The sequence below is a fragment of the Chiloscyllium punctatum genome, chromosome 44 (assembly GCF_047496795.1).
Source record: "Chiloscyllium punctatum isolate Juve2018m chromosome 44, sChiPun1.3, whole genome shotgun sequence".
Classification (NCBI taxonomy): domain Eukaryota; kingdom Metazoa; phylum Chordata; class Chondrichthyes; order Orectolobiformes; family Hemiscylliidae; genus Chiloscyllium; species Chiloscyllium punctatum.
Window position 1 is genome coordinate 62,225,422 of NC_092782.1, and position 22,213 is coordinate 62,247,634.

A 22,213-nucleotide genomic window follows, 5' to 3' on the forward strand; every position below is an offset into this window, starting at 1 on the left:
AAGCATGCCCTAAATAGGGACAGTCACCATGGCTTTGTGCAGGGCAGGTCATGTCTTACTAACTTGATTGAATTTTTCAAGGTGGTGTGAAGGTGATCAATGAGGGTGGAGTAATGGATGCTGTTTATATGGATTTTACTAAGGATTTCGACAAGGTCCCCAGTGGAATGTTCATCCAATAGTTTAAGATGCATAGGATCCACAGTACCTTGGCCGCGTGGATTCACAATGCGCTTTCCCATAGAACACAGGGTAGTGGTGGAAGGGTGTGCTTTAGGCTAGAGATCTGTGACTATTGGTAGTCATGAGGATCTCTGCTGGGATCTCTGCTATTTGTCATGTATGCAAATTACTTTGAAAACATAGATGGTGGCTTAATAAGTTTGTAGACCAAACGAAGGTCGATGGAGTTATGGGTAATGTTGAAGGTTGTCAAGGGGTACAGAGGAATATAGATCAGTTGCAGATATGGGTGCAGATAGGGCAGATGGAGTTAAATCTGGTTATGTGAGAGGTGTTGCACTTTGGGAGATTAAATGTTAAGGACAAGTATAAAGCTAATGGCAGGACAGAACAGCATTAATATACAGAGGAATCTTGGGGTTCAAGTCCATAGTATCCTGAAAGTGGCCTCGCAAGTTGATAGGGTGGTAAAGAAGGCTTATGGTATGTTTACCGTTATTGGTCGGGGACTTGGGTACAAGAGTCAGGCAGACTTTGCTTAGGCTACAGCTTAGAGTATTGCGTCAGTTATGGTTGCCCCATTACAGGAAGAATGCAGAAGGTGCAGTAGAGGTTTACCAGGATGCTGCCTGGATTACAGGGTATGAGCTACAAGGACAGGCTAGAAAAACTCAATTTGTTTTGAGTGGCGGAGACTTGATAGAAGCTTTGCGTTGAGAAGACTTGATAGAAGTTTATAAAATTGAGATTTGGAGATGCTGGTGTTGGACTGGGGTGTACAAAGTTAAAAATCACACAACACCAGGTTATAGTCCAACAGGATTAATTGGAAGTACTAGCTTTCGGAGCGCTGCTCGAGCCACAACCAGCTGATGAAGGAGCAGCGCTCTGAAAGCTAGTGCTTCCAATTCATCCTGTTGGACTATAATCTGGTGTTGTTATTTTTAACTTAATAAAATTGAGAGGCATAGATAGGGTTAATGGTCAGAATCTTTTCCCAGAGTTGAAATGTCTAATACTAGGGGGCATGTATTTAAAGTGGAGGGGGAAAATTCAAAGGAAACATGAGGGCCAAGTTTTCTAGTGTGGTAGGAGTTTGGAATGCACTGCCAGGTGTGGTGGTGTGACAGATGCAAGAAGGGCATTTAAGGGACTTTTTGATAAGCACATGAATATATAAGGAATGGAGGGATATGGACCAAGGGCAGGCAGAAGAGATTGGTTTCATTTAGCATCATGTTGGGAACAACATTGTGGGCCATAGGGCACCGTCCTGTGCTGTACAGTTTGATGTTCGAGTTCATCCTTGAATATATTTATTGACCCAGCATGCACACCCCTCTGTGCTAAAGAATTCCACCGGTTTACTACCTTCTGGGAGAAGAAATTCCACCCAATTACTGCCCAAACTGGATGACCACTTACTCAGTAATTATGCCTTGACACCACAAGGGGACACGACCTTTGCATTTACACAGTGAGGCTTCCTCAGGGTGTTGTGTGTTTCTATCAGGTTGTGCCTCGTTCTTCTAAATTTCAACAAATACAGGCCTAACCTACTCAAACTATCCTCGTAAGATCCTTCCACACCACTATTGTCACAGATGGTGCCTTAAGTGGCAACTTGCAATCTTTTCACTGCACCTATGCGATAAAAGCTAATTCAATTCAAGTCAATGCAAGTTATTTAATATATTGGAAATAATTATGGTCCCAGCACTGACACCATGGCACTCTTGTGATTACAGGTTACCATCTTGAACTCTTCTCCTCTCTCCCCTCCCCCACCCCCCCCAACTTATCCTGACTCCATTTTCTATTAGCCACTTCTCTATCCATGCTAATATACTGTCCCCAATACCAATGGGCTGTTATCTTTTATCAGTAGCGTAATGTGTGTTATCTTTTCAAACACCTTGTGAAAATCCAAATCTATCACATCTACATATCCTACTTGTTACTTCAGAAAATTTTAAGAAATTTGTCATTTGATTTCTTATTCATGAAGCCGTGTTGATTCTGCTCGATTATGTTATGAAATTCTAAATGTTTCCTTTTCTCCCTTATAATGCTCTTTTGATTTCCCTAAAGACATTTGTTACGCTGATTGGTCTATAGTTACTGTTTCTCTTTTTGTCTCCTCCCCTTTTTGAAGGAAATGTATTGCAATAGCAGTTCCCCAGTCTTCCAGAACTTTCATTCGAAGGATTCGGTGTATTCACTATCTCTGTAGCTACTTTTAATAACTCTGGATGTATCCATCAGGTCCAGAGTACTACTTGATGTTAATCCCTATTAATTTTCCTAGTGCTTTTTTTCTAGTGATAAACATTGTGGGCCATAGCGCACCGTCCTGTGCTGTACAGTTTGATGTTCGAGTTCATCCTTGAATATATTTACTGACCTAGCCTTTATTTAATCTCCCCTTTGGCCCCTTGATTATGGTTATTTAGTATCTTTGTAGTCCTGTTAATGGCTTCTACCATGAAGACATGTAAAGTATTTATTCAACTCCTGTGCCATTTTCTGATTACCCATTACTGGTTCTGCACCCTCATTTTCTAAGGAGTTTTGTTCACTTTGGTCAGTGGTTTTATACATTTACAGAAGCTATTGCTGTCTGTTTAGTTAAACTTACATGTTTACCCTTGTTTTTAATCTCTTAGTTTTTAAAGCTCTCCCAATCCTGTGGCTTACCACTTATCTTTGCTGCTTTGCTTTTCTTTCAATTTGATATGGTCCTTAACATCTCTGGTTCATCATAGTTGATTTATCCCCTTTTGAGAATACTCCTTTCTTACTGGGATATATCCACATTATATTTCCTTGTTGCCCATGAATATAATCTCTCTTTATCTCTTTGCATCTTTTCTCTTTCCTCCCCATCTTCCATCTAGCTCTTATCATTAGGAAACCAAACTGAAGAGACCAGGTAAATTTATCTAAGTTATTAATATTGATTGTAAAAACCGAAGGCCCCAGCACTGATCCTAGCTGCACTCCATTATTCATACCAGCCTGCTGTCTGGTATGGCCTAGAATATTGGGAAAGGTTTAGTTAGTGAAAAACTGTCAGATGAATTGAGCTGGCCTGTTGTGCATCTTTTCAAATGAACAATAATGCAATAGCTGGGGTTGTGTTGGCAGTAATAACTGTGAAACTTTGCTGTCCTTGTCCCTCTGAAATTGCAGTTTCCTCTGGAGCCCAATTAAATATGGCAATCCAGAAACTGCTTTCTGAGAGTATGATTCTATAAAGGGTACACGACTGAAATCCCTGAGGATGTAGCCAGGTAAAAATCATCGAATTGAAGTGAATATCTGCTTTTATGCTGTAATGTCATAGTAAAAACCCTGAGGTTATGGCTTGTCAAGTGAGGTGTCAAATTCGATACCTGGTGCCAAACAAACTTTGATCTTTAAAGCTTTTTTTATTTGTGGAATGTAAAATTATAAAGTTCTGATTTTAATAGTTTTAAAAGTTTGTTATTTAAAATTCAAACTGAATCCAATGTGTATATCCCAATCTTCAATTTTCTTTCCTGAAATAATATTTTAATATTAGAAAGAGATGTGAATCAGTGATTTTAATTTCCTGAAATAAAAACAGAAAATTTAGATTTCTCCAGCTTCCTAATTTTCCCCTCCCCCCACCTTATCTCAGTCCCAACCCCTGGATTTAGCACCGCTCTCTTGACCTGCAATCTTCTTCCCGACCTCTCCGCCCCCACGCCCTCTCCAGCCTATCACCCTCACCCTCGCCCTCACATCCTTCCACCTATCGTATTCCCAGCGCGCTCCCCCTGTATCTCAGTCTGCTTGGCACACCAGCTTCACTCCTGAAGAAGGGCTTATGCCCAAAACGTCGATTTTCCTGCTCCTTGGATGCTGCCTGGCCTGCTGTGTTTTTCAAGCACCACATTTTTCAACTCGATAAAAACAGAAAACACAGGAAGTAGCGAGAAAGCAAGAGGTTGTGATCTTTCACCAGAATCTGCTTTTAACTTCCTTTGTTCTCCATCTGTGAGAATGTTTTAATATGATAAGCTGCTTGAAACAGAAGTTGGTTTTGACTTGGTGCCAGGGTCAAAATCAAGTTGGAAAAGAAGGATAACTTGCCGCGAGTATTAATCCTTGTGGGCAACTTTCTTCCAGGTCAGTGGTAAATAACATTGCTTCATGCTGACCCCAAAATCCTGCTCAATATAGAACATTATATGATGATGAAAGCCGGTCTTTAATTTGAAATTTGTCTTTGAAGGAAATTCTGTACAAGAAATAGAACTTGATTCCCAGAATTTTGATTTTTGGCAATATGAATGTTAAGTGTGTAAAGCTAGCTTTTTAAATGAAGAAATGGCACATGGAGGTGAGTCACTTCTGTCAATCGGAAGAATGCACATCTCCAATATCTTTCAGCAGCCTTTGCTTTTTAAAGTTGGTCGCCCTGGAATATTTGGGTTCTGAGAAAGGATCTTTGTGAATGTCAGATCATTGGATTTTGAAAATCTCTACTTGTACTGAGCAAGCAAGCAGCTGTTATACTATATTTAAACCAAAGATTTCTGACCCTTCATGTGGAATTTGCTGTCCTTTGCTACAACACAATGATAGACTTCAGGGTAAAATATCTTGCTTTGAAAAGGGAAGTTGTGGAGGTGAAATTAACACTTTTTTTTTCCAACATGCTGTTTATATCTGTCTATGTCTGTCTTACCAACTTAAAAATCTTAAAACACCAGCTTATAGTCCAACTGGTTTATTTGGAAGTACGAGCTTTTGCAGTGCTGCTCCTTCAGGTAGCTAGTTTCCATGTAAAGCTGTGATTTTTAACTTTGTCCAGTCCAATCCAATACTGACACCTCCACATCATGTGTTGCTGAGGAAATTGAATCTTGCACTATATCAAGCAGTGAAGTTTTGACTATTTGTATGAGTTTAGTGATTGTGCTGAGGCCATCTTGATGTAATATTCTGCATGAAGATATCGGTCATTTTCACAACACCGTTTTAACCAATTGCAGTGCTTTCAGATGCTTTTAGAGTTTCACACTGAAAAATGCTGGAAATGCTAAGTAAGTGAGGCAGCAGCTATAGAGAAAGCAGTGCAGTTAACATTTCATGCCAAAGATCCATCGAGACAAATTGTTAGCTCTTGTTTTTTCTCTTCATACAAGTTGCCAAACCGGTTCAGTGTTTCTGTCCTTTCTGGTTTTCAGCTTTTCAGCATTTACAGTATATTTTGCTCTGAGTTAATCTGCTCCAATATAATTTTTAAAACAAAATCTGAACTATAACTCTTGATAAAGCTGGTAATCTTGGCTTGGGTTTCATTTTGTAGAAAATTAGATTTTGAAGTTTATTTGTCTGCTGTTGCCATTAATGAGGAAATGTCTTTGCGACGTGTTAAGTGTATTTGAAGTGCTTGATAGTTTAATGTAACTAAAATTAAGTTGCATGAAAAAAATGTGATCTAAGCAATGGCATGTGTTGTTAGGAGACAGTTGGCTTGTACAAAGGAAACCATTCATCTTGTCACAAGGCAAAGCAAATCAAAAGAGCTGTAGGAGCACAAGTTCATAATGACTCACTCATTACTATTTTTTAATTTCAGAATCATTCACCATGAAAAACAAGTGGAAGTAGTCAGCAGCCGAAATGTGGTCCATTAGCTATCTCCATGAGTGAAAATATTTTCCACAATGTATGCCGGATAGCTTCTTTATATGAGAGCACAAGCAAGATTTTGGTCTGCGTGAAAGTGCGCTGTATGAAATTGCGATGGATGAGTACACCACAAGGACTTATGGGACTAGTGTGCAGGACAACAGGCCCTTGTTTGGAGAGACATCAGCAAGGGTAAGGGCATAGGGAAGACAGTAATTCACTGTGATCTCCTGATTTTTAGAGATTCAAAGCTGGTTTCAAGCTGGATTTGGGTATCTGAGTATTATTGTTTCAAATTTGCTGCTCCATTGAAGCCCAAAGTAATATGATTTTTTTTCTCTCATTTAGTACCTATCTTAAGTTTGGTTTACAATGTTTTGAGTCAATAATAAATTGTGACAGTGGTGAAAAACCAACAGATATCTGGTGTACTAAAAACGGCCAATGCTGGTGATCACAGCAGGTCAGGCAGCATCCATGGTGAGAGAGCAAGCTCTCATTTTAAGTCTGGATGTCTCTTTGTTAGAGCTGAACCTCAAGCTGTGAAGTCATCTAGATGCATCGAGATTCCTGTATCTGCAGTAGGTTGTTCCCTTGCAGGTACATGGGGGATAATTAATATAAAAGTTATTTTGACTGCAGTTTGTAAATAATGGGACAGTAATTTAATGTATGTTTGTACATTCTGAATTTTCACAATTGTGGAGCACCATTTAAAAATTTTTGTTTAGATTTGAAAGCTTCAGTTAAATTAATTTCATGCCGTCACCGAACTATCAAGGGAGTGTCCATTCATTTAAAGGGAACTGAATCGTAAACTGTGTATATTCAAGCGTGTCTCTCCAGATTGTAGGACAGTTAGCAAGAAAAAGCAAACTTATTGTTAAGTATTATTTCTAGACTTTTGGAAAGATGTTTGTATTTAGGAATTCAGCTGTCATGTAGGAAGTTTGAATTATTTCTACTTGGGCATCATGGTGGCTTCAGTGGTTAGAACTGCTGCCTCACAGCGCCAGGGACCCAGGTTCGATTCAACTCTTGGGTGGCTGTTTGCACGTTCTCTCCTTGTCTGTGAGGGTTTCCTCTGGGTCCTAGTTTCCTTCCACACTCCAAAGATGTGCAGAGTTGGTGGATTGGCCATGCTAAATTGTCCAGTGTATCCAGGGATGTGCAGGCTAGAGGGCTTAGCCATAGGAAATGCATGGTTACAAGAATAGGGTAGTGGGCTGGGACTGAGTGTGATGCTGTTCGGAGGGTCCGTGTGGACTCAATGGGCTGAATCGCCTGCTTCCACTCAAGTGGGATTCTGTTGTTTTTCTTGCCCTTTTCCTGATCTAATGCTCCAAATTTTTAATTTTTACCATCCAAAATTTGATGCAATAAGACAAACGAGTGGAAGTAAGGCCATTCAGCCCATCGAATCCACTCCACCATTCAATCATGGCTGTTGGCATTTCAGTGCTACTTGCCCGCACATTCCCCGTATTAAGATTAAGCATTTATCAATCCCTGCCTTGAAGGCATTTAGCATCCCGGCCTCGACTGCACTCTGTGGCAATGAATTCCACAGGCCCACTACTCTCTGGTTGAAGAAATGTTTCCTCATTTCTGTTCTAAATTGACCCCCTCTAATTCTAAGGCTGTTCCCATGGGACCTAGTCTCCCTGCCTAACAGAAACAACCTCCCAGCATCCACCCTTTCAAAGCCATGCATTATCTTCTAAGTTTCTATTAGATCTCCCCTCAACCTTCTGAGCTCTAATGAATACAATCTCAGGATCCTCAGCTGTTCATTGTATGTTAGGCCCACCATTCCAGGGATCATCCATGTGAATCTCTGCTGGACACACTCCAGTGCCAGTATGTCCTTCCTGAGGTGTGGGGCCCAAGATTGGACACGGAATTCTGATTAGATTTAGATTAGATTACTTACAGTGTGGAAACAGGCCCTTCGGCCCAACAAGTCCACACCGCCCCGCCGAAGCGTAACCCACCCATACCCCTACATCTACCCCTTACCTAACACTACGGGCAATTTAGCATGGCCAATTCACCTGACCTGCACATCTTTGGAGTATGGGAGGAAACCGGAGCACCCGGAGGAAACCCATGCAGACACGGGGAGAATGTGCAAACTCCACACAGAGTCACCTGAGGTGGGAATTGAACCCGGCGCTGTGAGGCAGCAGTGCTAACCACTGTGCCACCGTGCTGCCCACAGATGGGGCCTAACCAGAGCTTTATAAAGTCTCAATAGCACATCACTGCTTTTACATTCCAATCCTCTTGAAGTAAATAACATCATTACATGTGCTTTCTTAACCACGGACTTGACCTGCAAGTCGACCTTTAGAGAATCCTGCACTAGCACTCCCAGATCCCTTTGTACTTTGGCTTTATGAACTTTTTCACTGTTTATAAAATAGTCTATGCCTGTGTTCTTTTTTCCGAAGTGCAAGACCTTGCAATTGCTCACATTGAATTTCATCAATCATTTCTTGGACCATTCTCCTAAACTGTTTAAATCTTCCTGCAGTCTCCCCACCTCCTCAGAACTACCTGCCTGTTTGCCTAACTTTGTATCATTGGTGAACTTTGCCAGAAAGCCCCCAGTCCCTTTATCCAGATCGTTAATATATAAAGTAAACAGCTGCGGCCCCAACACTGAACCCTGCGGGATCCCCACTTGTCACCGGCTGCCATTCCAAAAAGGAACCTTTTTATCCCAACTCTCTGCCTTCTGTCAGACAGCCAATCCTCAATACATGCCAGTAGCTCACCTCGAACACCATGGGCCCTCACCTTACTCAGCAGCCTCCCGTGAGGCACCTTATCAAAGGCTTTTTGGAAGTCTAGGTAGAGAACACCCACTGGGCTTTCCTGGTCTAACCTACTTGTTACCTCTTCAACGAATTCTAACAGGTTTGTCAGGCACTACCTCCCCTTACTAAAACCATGATTTGGAGATGCTGGTGTTGGATTGGGGTGTACAAAGTTAAAAATCACACAACACCAAGTTATAGTCCAACAGGTTTAATTGGAAACACACTAGCTTTCGGAGCGATGCTCCTTCTATCACCTGATGAAGGAACGTCGCTCCGAAAGAGCTAGTGTGCTTCCAGTTAAACCTGTTGGACTATAACTTGGTGTTGTGTGATTTTTAACTTATTAAAACCATGCTGACTTGTCCTAATTCGACCCTGGACTTCCAAGAATTTAGAAATCTCATCCTTAACGATGGATCTTGGAATTTTACCTACAACCGTGGTTAGGTTAGTCGGCCTATAATTTTCCATCTTTTGTCTTGATCCTTTCTTGAACAAGGGGGTTACAACAGTGATCTTCCAATCATCCGGGACGTTCCCTGACTCCAGTGACTTTTGAAAGATTACAACCAACGCTTCTGCTATTTCTTCAGCCACTTCCCTCAGAACTCTAGGATGCAGCCCATCGGGGCCAGGAGATTTATCAAGTTTTAGACCTTTTAGCTTTTCTAGTACTTTCTCTTTTGTAATGGCCACCATACTCGACTCAGCTCCCTGACTCTCCTTAATTGTTGGGGTATTACTAATGTCTCCCACTGTGAAGACTGACACACAGTACTTATTAAGTTCTTCAGCTATTTCCTTATCTCCCATCACTAGCCTTCCTGCATCTCATTTGTTTCTTATGTATTGAAAGAAACTTTTACTATCCTTTCTAATATTACTGGCTAGCTTACCTTCAGATTTGATCCTCTCCTTCCTTATTTCTTTGTTATCCTCTGTCTTTATAGTCTTTCCAATCTTCTGATTACCCAATGTTCTTGGCCACTTTATAGGCTGTCTTTATCTTTGATACATCTTTTGACTTCCTTCGTTGGCCATGGTTGTCTAATCCTCCTTCTCCCCACCCCCCCCCCTCCTTCCCACCCCAACACACACCACCATCTCCCAGGTAATTTTTCTTTTCTTTGGGATGAACCGCTGTACTGTGTCCTCCATTACACCCAGAAACTCCTGCCATCATTGCTCTGTTTCCAGTCAGTTTTCGTCAGTTCCTGTCATGCCCCTGTAATTACCTTTGTTTAACTGTTACACCATTACATTCAATTTTGCCTTCTCTCTTTTGGATGCAAACTGAACTCAACCATATTATGATCTCTGCCTCCTGAGTGTTCCTGACTTTAAGATCTTTTATGAAGTCTGGCTCATTACATAGCACTAAGTCCAGAATAGCCTGATCCCTTGTAGGCTCCATCATAAGCTGTTCCAAAAAGCCATCTGGAAGCATTCCATGAATACCCTTTCTTTGGATCCACTGGCAGCATTTTTCACCCAGTCAGTTTGCATATTGAAGTCCCCCATGATCACCATAACCTTACCTTTCTGACATGCCCTATCTTTTTCCTGGTACATCTTGCACTCCTGGTCCTGACCACTGCTGGGAGGTCTGTACATAACTCCTATTATGGTTTTTTTGCCTTTTGTGATTCCTCAACTCCACCCACACAGACTCCACATCATCTGACCCTCTCTCATTTAATGCTATAGATTTAATTTCATTCTTAACTAATAGGGCAACCCCGCTCCCTCTGCCCACCTCCCTCTCTTTTCGATACAAAGGGGGCAAGGAATAATTGGGAAACAGAAGACCCTGAAAAAGATGGAAATGAATAGTTTGCAAACTTGAAAATGAGCAATACTAGTACTTATATTTTTCGTAATGAAGGTCTTGATTTCAATGGGAAATGTGATAAAAGGTGGGATTAAATTTGAACTCTGGAGTTTGTAACAACAAATTTGTTTGTTTCTGCTAATTTCCATTTGACTTCTGTGGTCTGTCTTGGTGCATTTTTGAATCAATATAGATTTCATGTATTGTCTGTTATATATTTTGGTGAAGATACTGTTTTTTGAACTGTCCAAGCTTTGCAAATCTTTTTTCATTGATCCAAAATTTAAACTGAAACCGTTTTGATGTTCTGCATAAGCTTGCTTTTTTTGTTTATAGTTATATCTACAGTGCTCAAAATTTACTATATGGTCAGCTGTGTTTTCTAAATCTGCTAACTGGTATTTTTCTATTAGCTTTTCCTGCTTCACTTTGATTATTGGGTGACTATTACTGTCACCTCCCTTCCTAACTTGTCATGTTAATTAGATTCTATTCATTGTGTATACATTTTTCCAATTTTCTAAACATCACATCTGAAGCATCACATTATTTAATCTGTGATATCCCTAAAGTGGTCAGGCAAGAGGACCTTCTGCTTTGAACTACACTTTGAATGTTTAAATACAGACTCTCCTCCTAGTTTCTGTCTCTGCATTAATTCCATTATTTTGCCTTGTAAGTATGTTATAGCACTAGTTCCTGTGTATAGTTGAAACATCAAGTGGCTGTATTTCCTCTGACATTATTTTGATAAACTGGTAACAAATGAATGGTTGGACGTAGAAATTTGGCAAGAGTGCTGTTTGGCTGGTTCTCCACATTTCGAATGTGATACCTGTTTTATCTCTGGGTATAATATAATTGGGTGCAAGTTATCAGAATATCACTTGCTGTCTGCTGTGTATAATAATGCATCTTTGAGATCCCTTTAAATTTTGCTATCATTGCAGAAATCCTTTTTGCTTGTGGATGTACCTACTGTCTGTCTGTTTGAAAATGGCTCATTTAGTTCTTATTTCATTGACGCATAGAAATTTACAGCATAAAATGAGGCTACTCAGCCAATCGTGCCTATGCTGGCTAATTGAAAGAGCAATTGTATTTAGCCTCCCATCACTACCATCTGTCTTTAATCCTACAAGGTCCACAGCTTCAAACCTCACTGATCTCCTTTGAAAATCAGTCATGGAGTCGGCTTTCATCACCATTTCTGGTAGTGTGTTCCACATCCTGACAACTGAGTGAAAACATTTCACCTGAGATCCTCTGAGGTGCTTTTCCCAATGATTTTTGTATCTATGACCTCTGCCTATTTATCCACATGCCAGAGGGAATAGTTTTCTTGATCTGTTAAAATCTCTTAACTTGAAAACCCTTGGTTATTTGCCTCATCACCTTAACTGTTCCAAGGAGAATAGTCCTAATTGAACTTCTCCAGGTAACTGAAACACCTCATTCCTGGTAATCTGTTGGTAAACTTCAACTAAACCTTTGTTAAGGTTTTTCTGAACTATGGTGTCCAGGATAGCCCACAATTTTCCAGTTCAGCCTACCCAGTAACATTCTGGATATTTTCTAATCAAATTGTTATGAAATGCTGTTACCCACCTTCAGTACAGGCCTGCTGCCTCAGAGTTAGGGATATTACCACTGTGCCACAAGAGGCTGTTCCAGAGATTTATAAACTTTGGAGTATAAATGCTGATTGTTATCTTATTGTCATTAATTATTCTCAACTAGTTATCTCTTCAATCAATAATTTCCAGTTAATTCCTTTTGAGCCTTTCTTTTGATTTACCTTTTCAAAGTTTGCTATTTAGCATTAGTACTTATTTCTTTTTAATTAATTCACGGGAAGTGGAGTTGCTGACTGAATTGCCCTTAAAATAGTGAGCTTAACATTATAGTGGTTCTTAACGTTGTAGTTGCCAGTCCCAAAATGCTTAATATTTACAGGGTATGGATGTCACAATAAACATCTGTCTGAACCATGACATGTAAGTCCATGAAGAGCCATGAGCATGGAAGAATTGACCCCATTAATGCAGTTTTTTGGTCAGCTTTCATCAAGAAGACACATTGCATGTTTTAAAATCTTAGCTAACCAGGAATATTTTAATCAAGTTTTTGGTAACTGATATTTAAAGGAAGTAATTAAAATCTTTAGTCTTTGCCTACATATTTTTCTTTTGAAAAGTACAATACAATTTAAAAGGGCATTTAAAATATTTTAATACTTGGATTATACACCTCAATCTATTTTATGGTATTTTTTTCAGGATCGAATTATCAACATTGTTGTTGGTGTCCTCACATCTTTATTGCTGATAGTAAGTAGAAAAAATTCAAATCTTATTGGTAATTACCTTTTTGTAAAATTGATACTTTATATAGGTACCATTGCAGTATTTTGGAGAAAGTAACTGCATGTAGCTGCAAGGTGTAGGCAGACTTGTGCTTCCACATGCTATGGAACAGATTGCCAGGGAGGGTGGTTAAGACCAGATTATTTGATTTCTATGAAATACCCATCTGCTGTAAATGTGAAAATATTAGCATCAGTGTTCTGGAAGCAGTTTATCAAATGTGTTTGTGAGTGTTTATCTATTGAACAATCAGGCAGCACACTGACAACTGGATAGCAAATTAGTTGGATATTGAAGTACTTGCATCTTTCAAAGGTATTCAACTTGTAATCCTATTTATATCAGAATTATCTTAGTTTTTATGAATGTGTGCATTTATTTGCAGTTTTTTTTCATGGTGAAACATACTTCACAGACAGATTGGAGGCAGTGCTCTGAATGTCTTGCAGACAGTTTGTGTTGCAACTGTCAATAAAACAGCAAACTGAATGATCAGTTATTTTTTGATAGTGAAGGTTGGGAGGATATTTGTTGGGCAAATAAGTTGATCAGCACATCAGAATAGCCTGCTCTTAACACCATGGAGCGGTTCTGTACCATCACGATAGGAAGCTGGGCCTTTGGTTCACTTTGAGCTGAAGGTATGATGACTCCAAGAATAGAGTCTTCTCTTGACAGCTTGTTTTGAGATGTTTAGAAAATCATTCTTGGTGTAGGGTACCCTTTTTAAAGTTGAGTGACCCACTTAAATCCAGTCTGTTGCAAATCAAAATATAGCATTGTTCAAAGAAAAAGGTGCAGTCATTAGAAAGGAATCTTCTTCCCAATCCTCCTCATCTCCATGCTACCCCTCAGAAATGTCCTGAAAACCCCTCTGGCTCAATGTACACTGAGAATCAGTTCTGTTTCATCTCCACCACCTTGGATCTCAACTGTCTGATTTGTTGTGTGTATCTGTTTGTGGTGTAGGAGGACCAGACGTCACTGGAGATTGGAAAGGATACAGGTGATGGGTGAATCTTTTAAGAGTAGAGTTTTGTAAGAGCCAGCAGAAGGATGACATTTATGGAAATTCACTTAAAATTATCCTTGCCTTGTTTACCTAAGTTGGAATTTGGAAATATCAGCTCTGCTGAAGAGTTTGATTCCCATGATGTTCACTTAGCTTCCTGGGCAAAAAGTATGAGAGATAAATATGAAAATGCAGTGTGCAAGCCTTTTGGCCTTGATTCATGTGCTGGAACATGCAGTGATGCTTTGATTTGTGTGTGGGTAGTGCAGGACAGTTTCTTCAGATTCTGCATTGATGCCATTTGTTCAAACTTCAAATATTTGCCATTGTTATAATTGCTTCTGGTTGCTGCCTGTTTTATCACTTTGAGGATCGAGCTGTGAAGTTCAATATGGTGAAAAGAAGTAGTTAACTGAGCTTGTTTTTAAGGATACGAAACTATACAGTTCAAGCACAAGGATTGGAACTTGTCGTTTAATATTCTTGAGGTTTCATGTTCTGCTTTAGTTGTAGTCTCATTCAGAATAAGACAGGAAATGCTAGAAACACTCTAGGAACATCTATGGATAGAGGAACCATTGACGCCAGGTCAATGACTTTGTCTGAATTGGGGAAACATAAAACACATAACAGGCTTTAGCAAGTAGAGAAGAATTGAAGGGAGAAGAAATGGAGGGAGGTTGAATTACAGTGCTGCCAGGCAAAATCCGATCCCAGTAGGACAAGAAACAAGCAGTGTATCAAGAATGTTTAAATGGGTAAGAAGTATTATGACAAATACTATTCCAAAGAAATGAAAAAGTATTATGATCCAAAATTGAACTTTGTGTTCAATCTGGAATTCTGTAAAGCACCTGATTTTAAAAATGAGGTGCTGAAGGCAGAGGTCACAATAGGAATAGGGTTGATAATTAAAATGACAGATGATTGGAAACTTAGACCCTTTACAGAATGAATGGAGGTGCTTTGCAAAATAGTCATTTGATCAGCTTTCAGTTGCCTTAATATTAGAAGATATCATTGTGCGTAATGAATACAATATAGTGAACTGAAAGAAATGAGGGTACATGCTTATTTGCGTGAAAAGGCCTTGTTTATTATTATGTGGATGTGTTGTACCTTCTGGCTTGCTTGGAAAGCTGACATGCGAAGGCAATGTGAGGAAAGATTGCTTCAGAATCTTTGGAGGGGAAAATATTTGCAGGTTATAGCATGCTAGAGAAATTGAAAATAGTGGTCAATGAATATTGAGGCTGGATGTTGAAAACCAGGGCGGTGTTTCATGTTTGAGAGCTGATGTTGAGCTTGTTAAGTTTAATAATGAAAAGAACTCTGTTGAGAGCCTCATCAACAGTCATGGGATCGCCTCCATTGTTAAGGAGGAAGGAAGACTTAACAGAAACACTGAGATGTAAGTTTGCATATTTGGGCCAGAGAAACAGGGACAATAGAATAGAGTCCTTTTCAGGAAGCAGGGTGGAAGTATAGTCAAGTAGATTTATTTGGATTTGACTGTTTATAAAATCTCAGTTCACCAAGACTTTTTTATATTCAGCTGTGACTTTTAAAGAGTCACGGATTTGCAGCCTCCAACTTTTATTCATTTTTATGTTTTGCCATTCAGAAACTGTAGTTTTCTTTTCTTCCAAAATGTTCCTCATTTCTATTCATTAAACCGATGACATAACTCTCAAGCCACTAGGGAGAGAACGGTTCAATGATCAGTGTCATTTCAAATGTTACCTGTTTCATCAAGTCATTAAACTATGAAGGTGTTATTGTGGGTAGAAAGAAGATGGACTAGCCAATGGGAGGAGGGAGAAATGAAATTGGCTGCTGCTGATTTCCAGTCATACAAAGAAATTTGGTGATCTTGCAATTTTCTTTGTACAAACTTCACTTACTTTGGAAGGGAAGTAAACATTTGGTTCTGTCTGATGTCAGTTTTTCCAATTCTGTTCTGCAGGTAACTTTTATTAGTGCTTTTGTTTTCCCACAATTACCTCCAAAACCACTGAATGTTTTCTTTGTTGTCTGCATCTTGCTGACTTGCGCCTCCATTGGTGTTCTTGTAAGTATTAATTTTGTAATGTTTTTCAAAAGTGGTAGCATTTTATTATTACTGTATAGAAGTTTGGCTGCATATGAATAATTCTAATTGTTTTAATGAATTGCTTGAAGTGTAAGTTCATATTAAACAGGATTTGCTGTAACGGTCTTTCAAAAGTTATGTACAACCTGATGTGATTAGGAATGAAATATTACTGGTTACAGGGTCTTCAGGAAGGACAGTGAATTTGAAAAGCTGGGAGTTAACTATTGTTCAGACAGTTTATAACTTACAAAAACAGAATATTGAGTGTCTGTGGGGCAGTAAGAACAACAGTGGGTAGTATTTGCTTTTCTTTTGCTCTTAAATGATTTGGGAAATATAAGTTTTGAAATTGAGATTCAGTGTCCTACAGCACTGAGACAAGCCCTTTGACCCACACTGGTCCATGCCGACTAAAACGTCCATCCACACTAACCCCATTTCCCTGCGCTTGGCCCATAACCTTTAAATCTTTTCCTATCCTTATATTTGTCCAAATGCCTTTTTAAATGTAGTTACTGTACCTGCTTCAACTACTTTGGTGGCAGCTCATTCCATATGCATACCACCATCTTTGGAAAAATGTTACCCCTCAGGATCCTTTTTATTCTTTCCTCTCTCACCTTAAACTGATGCAGTCTAGTCCTTGATTCCCCAACCCTGGGAAAAAGTCAATGCATTCATCCTATTCATGCCTCTCATTTATCTTATACGCTTCTGTAAAACCCCCTCTCAGTCTCCGACACTCTAATAAGTCTCAGCTTATCCAACCTCTCCCGATAACTCAGTCCCTTGAGTCCTGGCAACATCCTCGTAAATTTCTTCTATACTCTTTTTCCAGTTTAACATCTTCCTATAGCAAGGTGACCAAAACTGAACACAATACTATAAAGTGCAGCCTCACCAATATCCTGTATAACTGCAACATAACTTCCCACCTTCTATACTCAATACCCTGAATGATGAAGGCCAGTGTGCGAAAAGCCACCTTCACTGCCCTGTTTACCAGTGACACCACTTCCAGAGAACTGTGAACCTGAACTCTAAGGTCCCCGTTTTCTACACTCCTTAAGATCCTCCCATTCACTATGAAACTCCTACCTTGATTTGACTTTCCAAAACGAAACACCTCACACTTATCTAAATTAAACTCCATTTGCCATTTCTTGTCCCACTTCCCTAGCTGATCAAAGTCCTGTTGTAATTTTTGATAATCTTCCTCATTGTCCACACTATCACCTATTTTAGTGTCATCTGCAATTGTTAATCATGTCTTACATATTCTCATCCAATTCATTGATATGGATAACAGTGTCATGGGTCCAGTACTGACCCCTGGGGTACACCACTAGTCACAGGCCTCCAGTCCAACATGCATCCTTCCAGTATTACCCTCTGCTTTCTACTATCAAGCCAATTGTGTATCCAATTTACCAGGTTCCTGTGGATTTCATGCGATCTAACCTTCCAGAGTAACTTGCCATGTGGAACCTTATCAAAGGCCTTACTGAAATCCATTTATACTACTTATACTGCTCTACTTTCGTCAACCTTCTCGGTCACTTCATCAAAGAACTCTAACAAATTTGAGAGGCATGATCTCCCACTCAAAGCCAGGAATCGATCCCTGTCTTTCCAAATGCATGTATATCCGATAGCTCAGAATCTTCAACTAACACAGATGTTAGACTTATTGGTACATGGTTCCCAGGTTTTACTTTGCAGCCCTTCTTGATTTAAGAGCACAACAGTCGCTACCCTCTGCTATTTTTAATATTAGATTTAACCCTTACTGTCTGTAGGCATAGTGAAAATTGTCAGCAAGATCACTTTTCTAAAATAAATTGGACACTGACCCTGGAGAAGAGATGAAACTAAAAAAATTAGCGATAATTTACTGTAGCTTATTAATGCCAAGTTCAAATGCTTGTTATTTATTCACACTTTTTTTTTGTCCTAATTCAGTTTGTACATTTTTAAAAACTTGACCTTTTACTGGGCTCCCAAGTTCTTGTGGCCCAATGTCAGAATGGCAGTATAACTTACTGCTTGAGGTACAGCAAGGACAGAGATTCGAGCTGGACTCTGAAATGCTGGGTCTCTGCCCAAAATACCTGTGGCCATGTTTGACAGCACCTCTGCTGTCAAAAAGCGGAACAAAGTTGAAGACTCCCAATTCCAAGATTTTCATTAACTGTGAGCTTTCAGGATGCAGGAAAGACTAGTCATCCTAGGATCAGAACTTATTACCGTTTAGAGCTGAGATGAAGGAGGAATTTCTTCACCATGAGGGCTGGTGAATCTGTGGAACTCATTGCCACAGAGGGCTGTGGAGGCCGAGTCATTCAAGACAGTGGTTTTTGATCAGTCAGGGGATCAAGGGTTACAGGGAGAAGGCAAGAGAATGGGGTTGAGAAATTCATTAGCTACAATTGAATAGTCCATTTAAGTCTGCTCCTATATCTTATGGTCTTGTGGACTGCTTTCACCAAATGAATTTATTGTCCCTTTGAGAAAGTTGACTAAATTGCTTTCATGAGTACACCTTTTGACAGTGACACAGTCTACAAACATGCTGAATTTCCCCCTTCTATTGTATGAGAAAGTGAGGACTGCAGATGCTGGAGATAAGAGCTGAAATGTGTTGCTGGAAAAGCGCAGGTCAGGCAGCATCCAAGGAGCAGGAGAATCGACGTTTCGGGCATGAGCATGAATCATTCCTGAAGACGGGCTCATGCCCTGAAGGAATATAAATCAACTGATCCTACTATTCTTGTGTTCAGCAGAGCTGACTTAAGCTCATAATTTTTCATAAATCTGTTGTAGACTTAGGGTTTCATTTCGAAGACTTAGAAATTGCTTGACTGATGCTCTCTTTTGGATCTCTGATCTCCTGCGTACAAGCCAAACATAGACATGAACTGAAATGTTGTTTAAACCACTTTTTCTAGATAAAGGCATGGGAAGCTATGTATGCACTGGGTTCTTTGCATGCCAGCGGCCAGATATTTATGTAAAATATCAATTTATAAAACTTATCCACATTGCATTGGGAACTTGTACATCCCATACACAACGATTTATAGCAGCTTAAGGAAAAGTAGATCTGACATTGAGTCCAGCCTTAATATTTTTCAGATTTTCTGGTATCGACAAGGTGACTTGGAACCTAAATTCCGGAATCTAATCTACTATAATTTATTTTCCATCCTTTTGCTGTGCATATGTGCCAACTTATACTTCCATGATGTTGGTAAATGACTTTTCAGTACTGGCTCAAATTCAGTTGCAGTCTATCACGTGTTGATAAATGAAGATGACGAATGAAGTTTTCCTGAAGTAGAAATGGAATTTCTGGTTTGCACAGCAAGGAAGAATCTTTTGTAAATCTGGAGTGAGTTTCCTTACCAGCTTCGTATTGTCATACATACCGGATGCAGACTCTGTCCGACATGAGCTGGGATTGATGCCACAAACATTAATGCAATTTGTTTTCCAAAATACATTTTAAGACTTGCACTAAAATGAACATTCCAGACTTGCCAAGGTTTTGAGATCACACATTCTCTTTTTTTGTAAAAGGGTGTTTTTTTTTTCTTTGGTGCAAATTGTTTTTTTAATTATATAAAGCACTTGAAGGACAATGACCTGTTAAAGTACAACACAGAAGTAGAAATAAAGATACTGCAGGACAAATATACTTTTATTTTGTCTTAAGTAATGAAATAATTGCACTATGCAGCCACTTAACTACTGGAGTTTTACAATAAAATAGCCAAACTAAGCCTGTGAACCAATACTAGACAATACAACTGTAAGAAAGCATTGACTTTGTTTTAAAGAATAAATAGTAATAAAATAATTTATATACACTGAACTTGTCTACACTTTTTATTTGTACACAAAAATAAGTTGAATACTAATTGATTCTTGGAGGTCTCCATTCTGACAAGTATCAAATTTATTGTCACGTTAGTGCAAGTTTGCTTTTGGTAGGTAAGTTTTTCTCTCTCAATTAAGTCTAGGCCACGAGCATATACATGCATGAACTTCACCTACACAATAGTGAAAAGTAGTTTCCTTGAGGGAGAGAAGGGCGTGCTCTTTCCCCATACCACTAAAAAGTATTGGTATACATGTTTCTGAAATTCTGTAAAGTTAAACAGATGTGTGAAACTTGTATTTTAACCACATTACTTTTAAAAATTACATATATCAAAAATCCCTTTTCTACTCAAAGAATGTGCAACTTGGTTCAATATCTTTGACTTACAGGATTTAAAAAAAAACTTAGCTGTTATTTCAACACTTTTCTTGGTGATGGTTCATCTAGTTTAAAAAATACTTAACACCTGTTTACTCCCATTTTAGAAGCAGTTCCTCAACTCAATATAATACTGTTACATTGACTTAATTTGAAGGGAAAGGTAATGCAGTTTTCTTAAGAGTTAGAAATTTGGTGTCTGGCATAGTGCCACTGTCTAGTTTACTTTGTTGAGTAAACTTGCACCATAGGAAATTAAATTGTTTCTAAACCTACTCTATTCATTTTATACAGTTTGTCTCAAAGGCAGCACCATACATTCAAATATTGAATTATCAAGAGCATTAATTATTGACATTTCATAGCTGGTGAACAATTTTGGATTGTTCACTCTTAAAGACAGCACAACAGGTATACATAAGTTCTCTTCAATCATCAGTATCTGGGGTTTCCAATGATGAGCCAATGATGTCTGAACAGTCACCTTGGGGTTGTAAAATGTGATCTGAAAAGAGAATTTGAATCTCCATCAGTGTTTTGTAAATTAGGCTATCCACCAGCAAGTTAACAATTCTTTATTTTTAAAGTACTCATCTAGATGAGGGTAGTTAGTGCTGAGAGATGGAACACTCTTCATTTCAGAAACCCAAATATCAGCATCAAGCACTCCCTGTAAGGGTTCAAATACACAGCACAGCTAGTTTGCACTGCCTCAGCTCCAATCTCTGGAGTATAAACTGTATCAAACCACTGAATTGGACAGGAACTTGAAAGTGCAGTGACTGGCTTCATCAAAGACCAATCTTGTTTTGTACCAGGTATGATGCAAACCATTGAAGAGTTTTCCCTTTGACCCCCAAATGATGTCTAGTTTTGTTACGGTTCCTTGGTACCGTACTTGGTTGACTGATACCTTGCTGTCAGGGACAGCTCCTCTTACCTCATCTCTGGTATTCAGCTCGTGCGTCCATGGCTGGATCAAGGTTGTTTTGAGGTCTGGAGCCTGGCTCAATTTCAATGTTCTGATAAAAGTCACACAACTAGAAGGCAGGAGTAAAAAAAAGATGAACAAGTTCTGAGCAAGACTAGTGATTTGGAGAATAGTTCCCCAAAATAATTATTATGTGGAATAGACTCCTTGTAAAAACACTTTAATACCATGTAGATTGTCTTCACAAAGTTGATTTTTTAAAATAAAAAATTAAAAGGGTACAAGGATGAGGAGGACATTTGTGCTGCTGAGACAAAGGATGTAAAATGGGACTTTTTTTTAACGCTACCTACACTGATCAGGAAAGTTAATGAAATGATTACTTTTCTGGATGTTTACCAATTGTCTCTTTTAAGGGACAGAGTAAGGAAGGATTCAGTTGGGTGCTTGTCTTATTGAAAAGATGGTGAACATTATAGTTCCCTCATACTTTAATAATCCTTATAGTAATGGCTGTTTCAGACATTCCCCTGTGCAGCAAACTGAGACAACATTCAGGCTTACGTGGCAGGAAATGAAAGATTTGCAATAATACTTCACGGGCTTTACCATTTTGATTCTTTCACCATTAACTAGAACATAATCAGACCAGCTACAAAAAATCTGACTTTTTAAAAAAAAGTCTGCATTTTCTTCGTGCTGATTCACTCAACTGCTGACTCCAAAACTTAGAGACTAACTACAGTGTACAAGGTATGAGTCAGGAGTGATAGAATAAGGTCTGAAAACATTCATCTGACCAAATGTAGCTGTAGTGCTTAACGTTTGTAAAGACGCACTGCAGCATCTCCCACCTTGTAGCCTCTACCTCTGAGAAAGTAAAGGGTGTTTGGCACATGGGAACATCACCTGCAAGATTCTCTCCCAAGTCTCCTATCTTGATTCAGAAATATTACCATTCTTTCATTGTCTGTCAAAATTCAGTTCTCTCTAATCTCCAAGAACACTGCAGGAGTACCTTCAGATATTCAGCAGTAATTCA

The 22,213-nt window shown here is 39.2% G+C and overlaps 2 protein-coding genes across 12 annotated transcripts in view; one reads left to right on the plus strand and one right to left on the minus strand.

Moving 5' to 3' along the window:
- LOC140467035 (transmembrane protein 243-like) overlaps positions 1-22,213 on the plus strand; it is a 109,021-nt gene that overhangs the window by 12,808 nt on the left and 74,000 nt on the right. For 4 of the 9 annotated variants that reach the window (XM_072563076.1, XM_072563077.1, XM_072563078.1 and 1 more), the window contains exons 2-5: positions 5,798-6,042; positions 12,786-12,836; positions 15,851-15,955; positions 19,115-19,853. In XM_072563076.1, the coding sequence (XP_072419177.1) occupies positions 5,965-6,042; positions 12,786-12,836; positions 15,851-15,955; positions 19,115-19,237 (357 nt within the window). In that variant the 5' untranslated portion in view covers positions 5,798-5,964 and the 3' untranslated portion in view covers positions 19,238-19,853. Of the gene's footprint in view, positions 1-4,226; positions 4,339-5,797; positions 6,043-12,785; positions 12,837-15,850; positions 15,956-19,114; positions 19,854-22,213 lie in introns of those variants that run through there. The other 5 variants (XR_011955331.1, XR_011955332.1, XM_072563083.1 and 2 more) reach the window with 2 other exon arrangements.
- dmtf1 (cyclin D binding myb-like transcription factor 1) overlaps positions 19,843-22,213 on the minus strand; it is a 58,278-nt gene continuing 55,907 nt past the window's right edge. For 2 of the 3 annotated variants that reach the window (XM_072563075.1, XM_072563074.1), the window contains one exon: positions 19,843-20,745. In XM_072563075.1, coding sequence (XP_072419176.1) covers positions 20,669-20,745 — 77 coding nt within the window. In that variant the 3' untranslated portion in view covers positions 19,843-20,668. Of the gene's footprint in view, positions 20,746-21,180; positions 21,281-22,213 lie in introns of all 3 variants that reach the window. The other variant, XR_011955330.1, reaches the window with a different exon arrangement.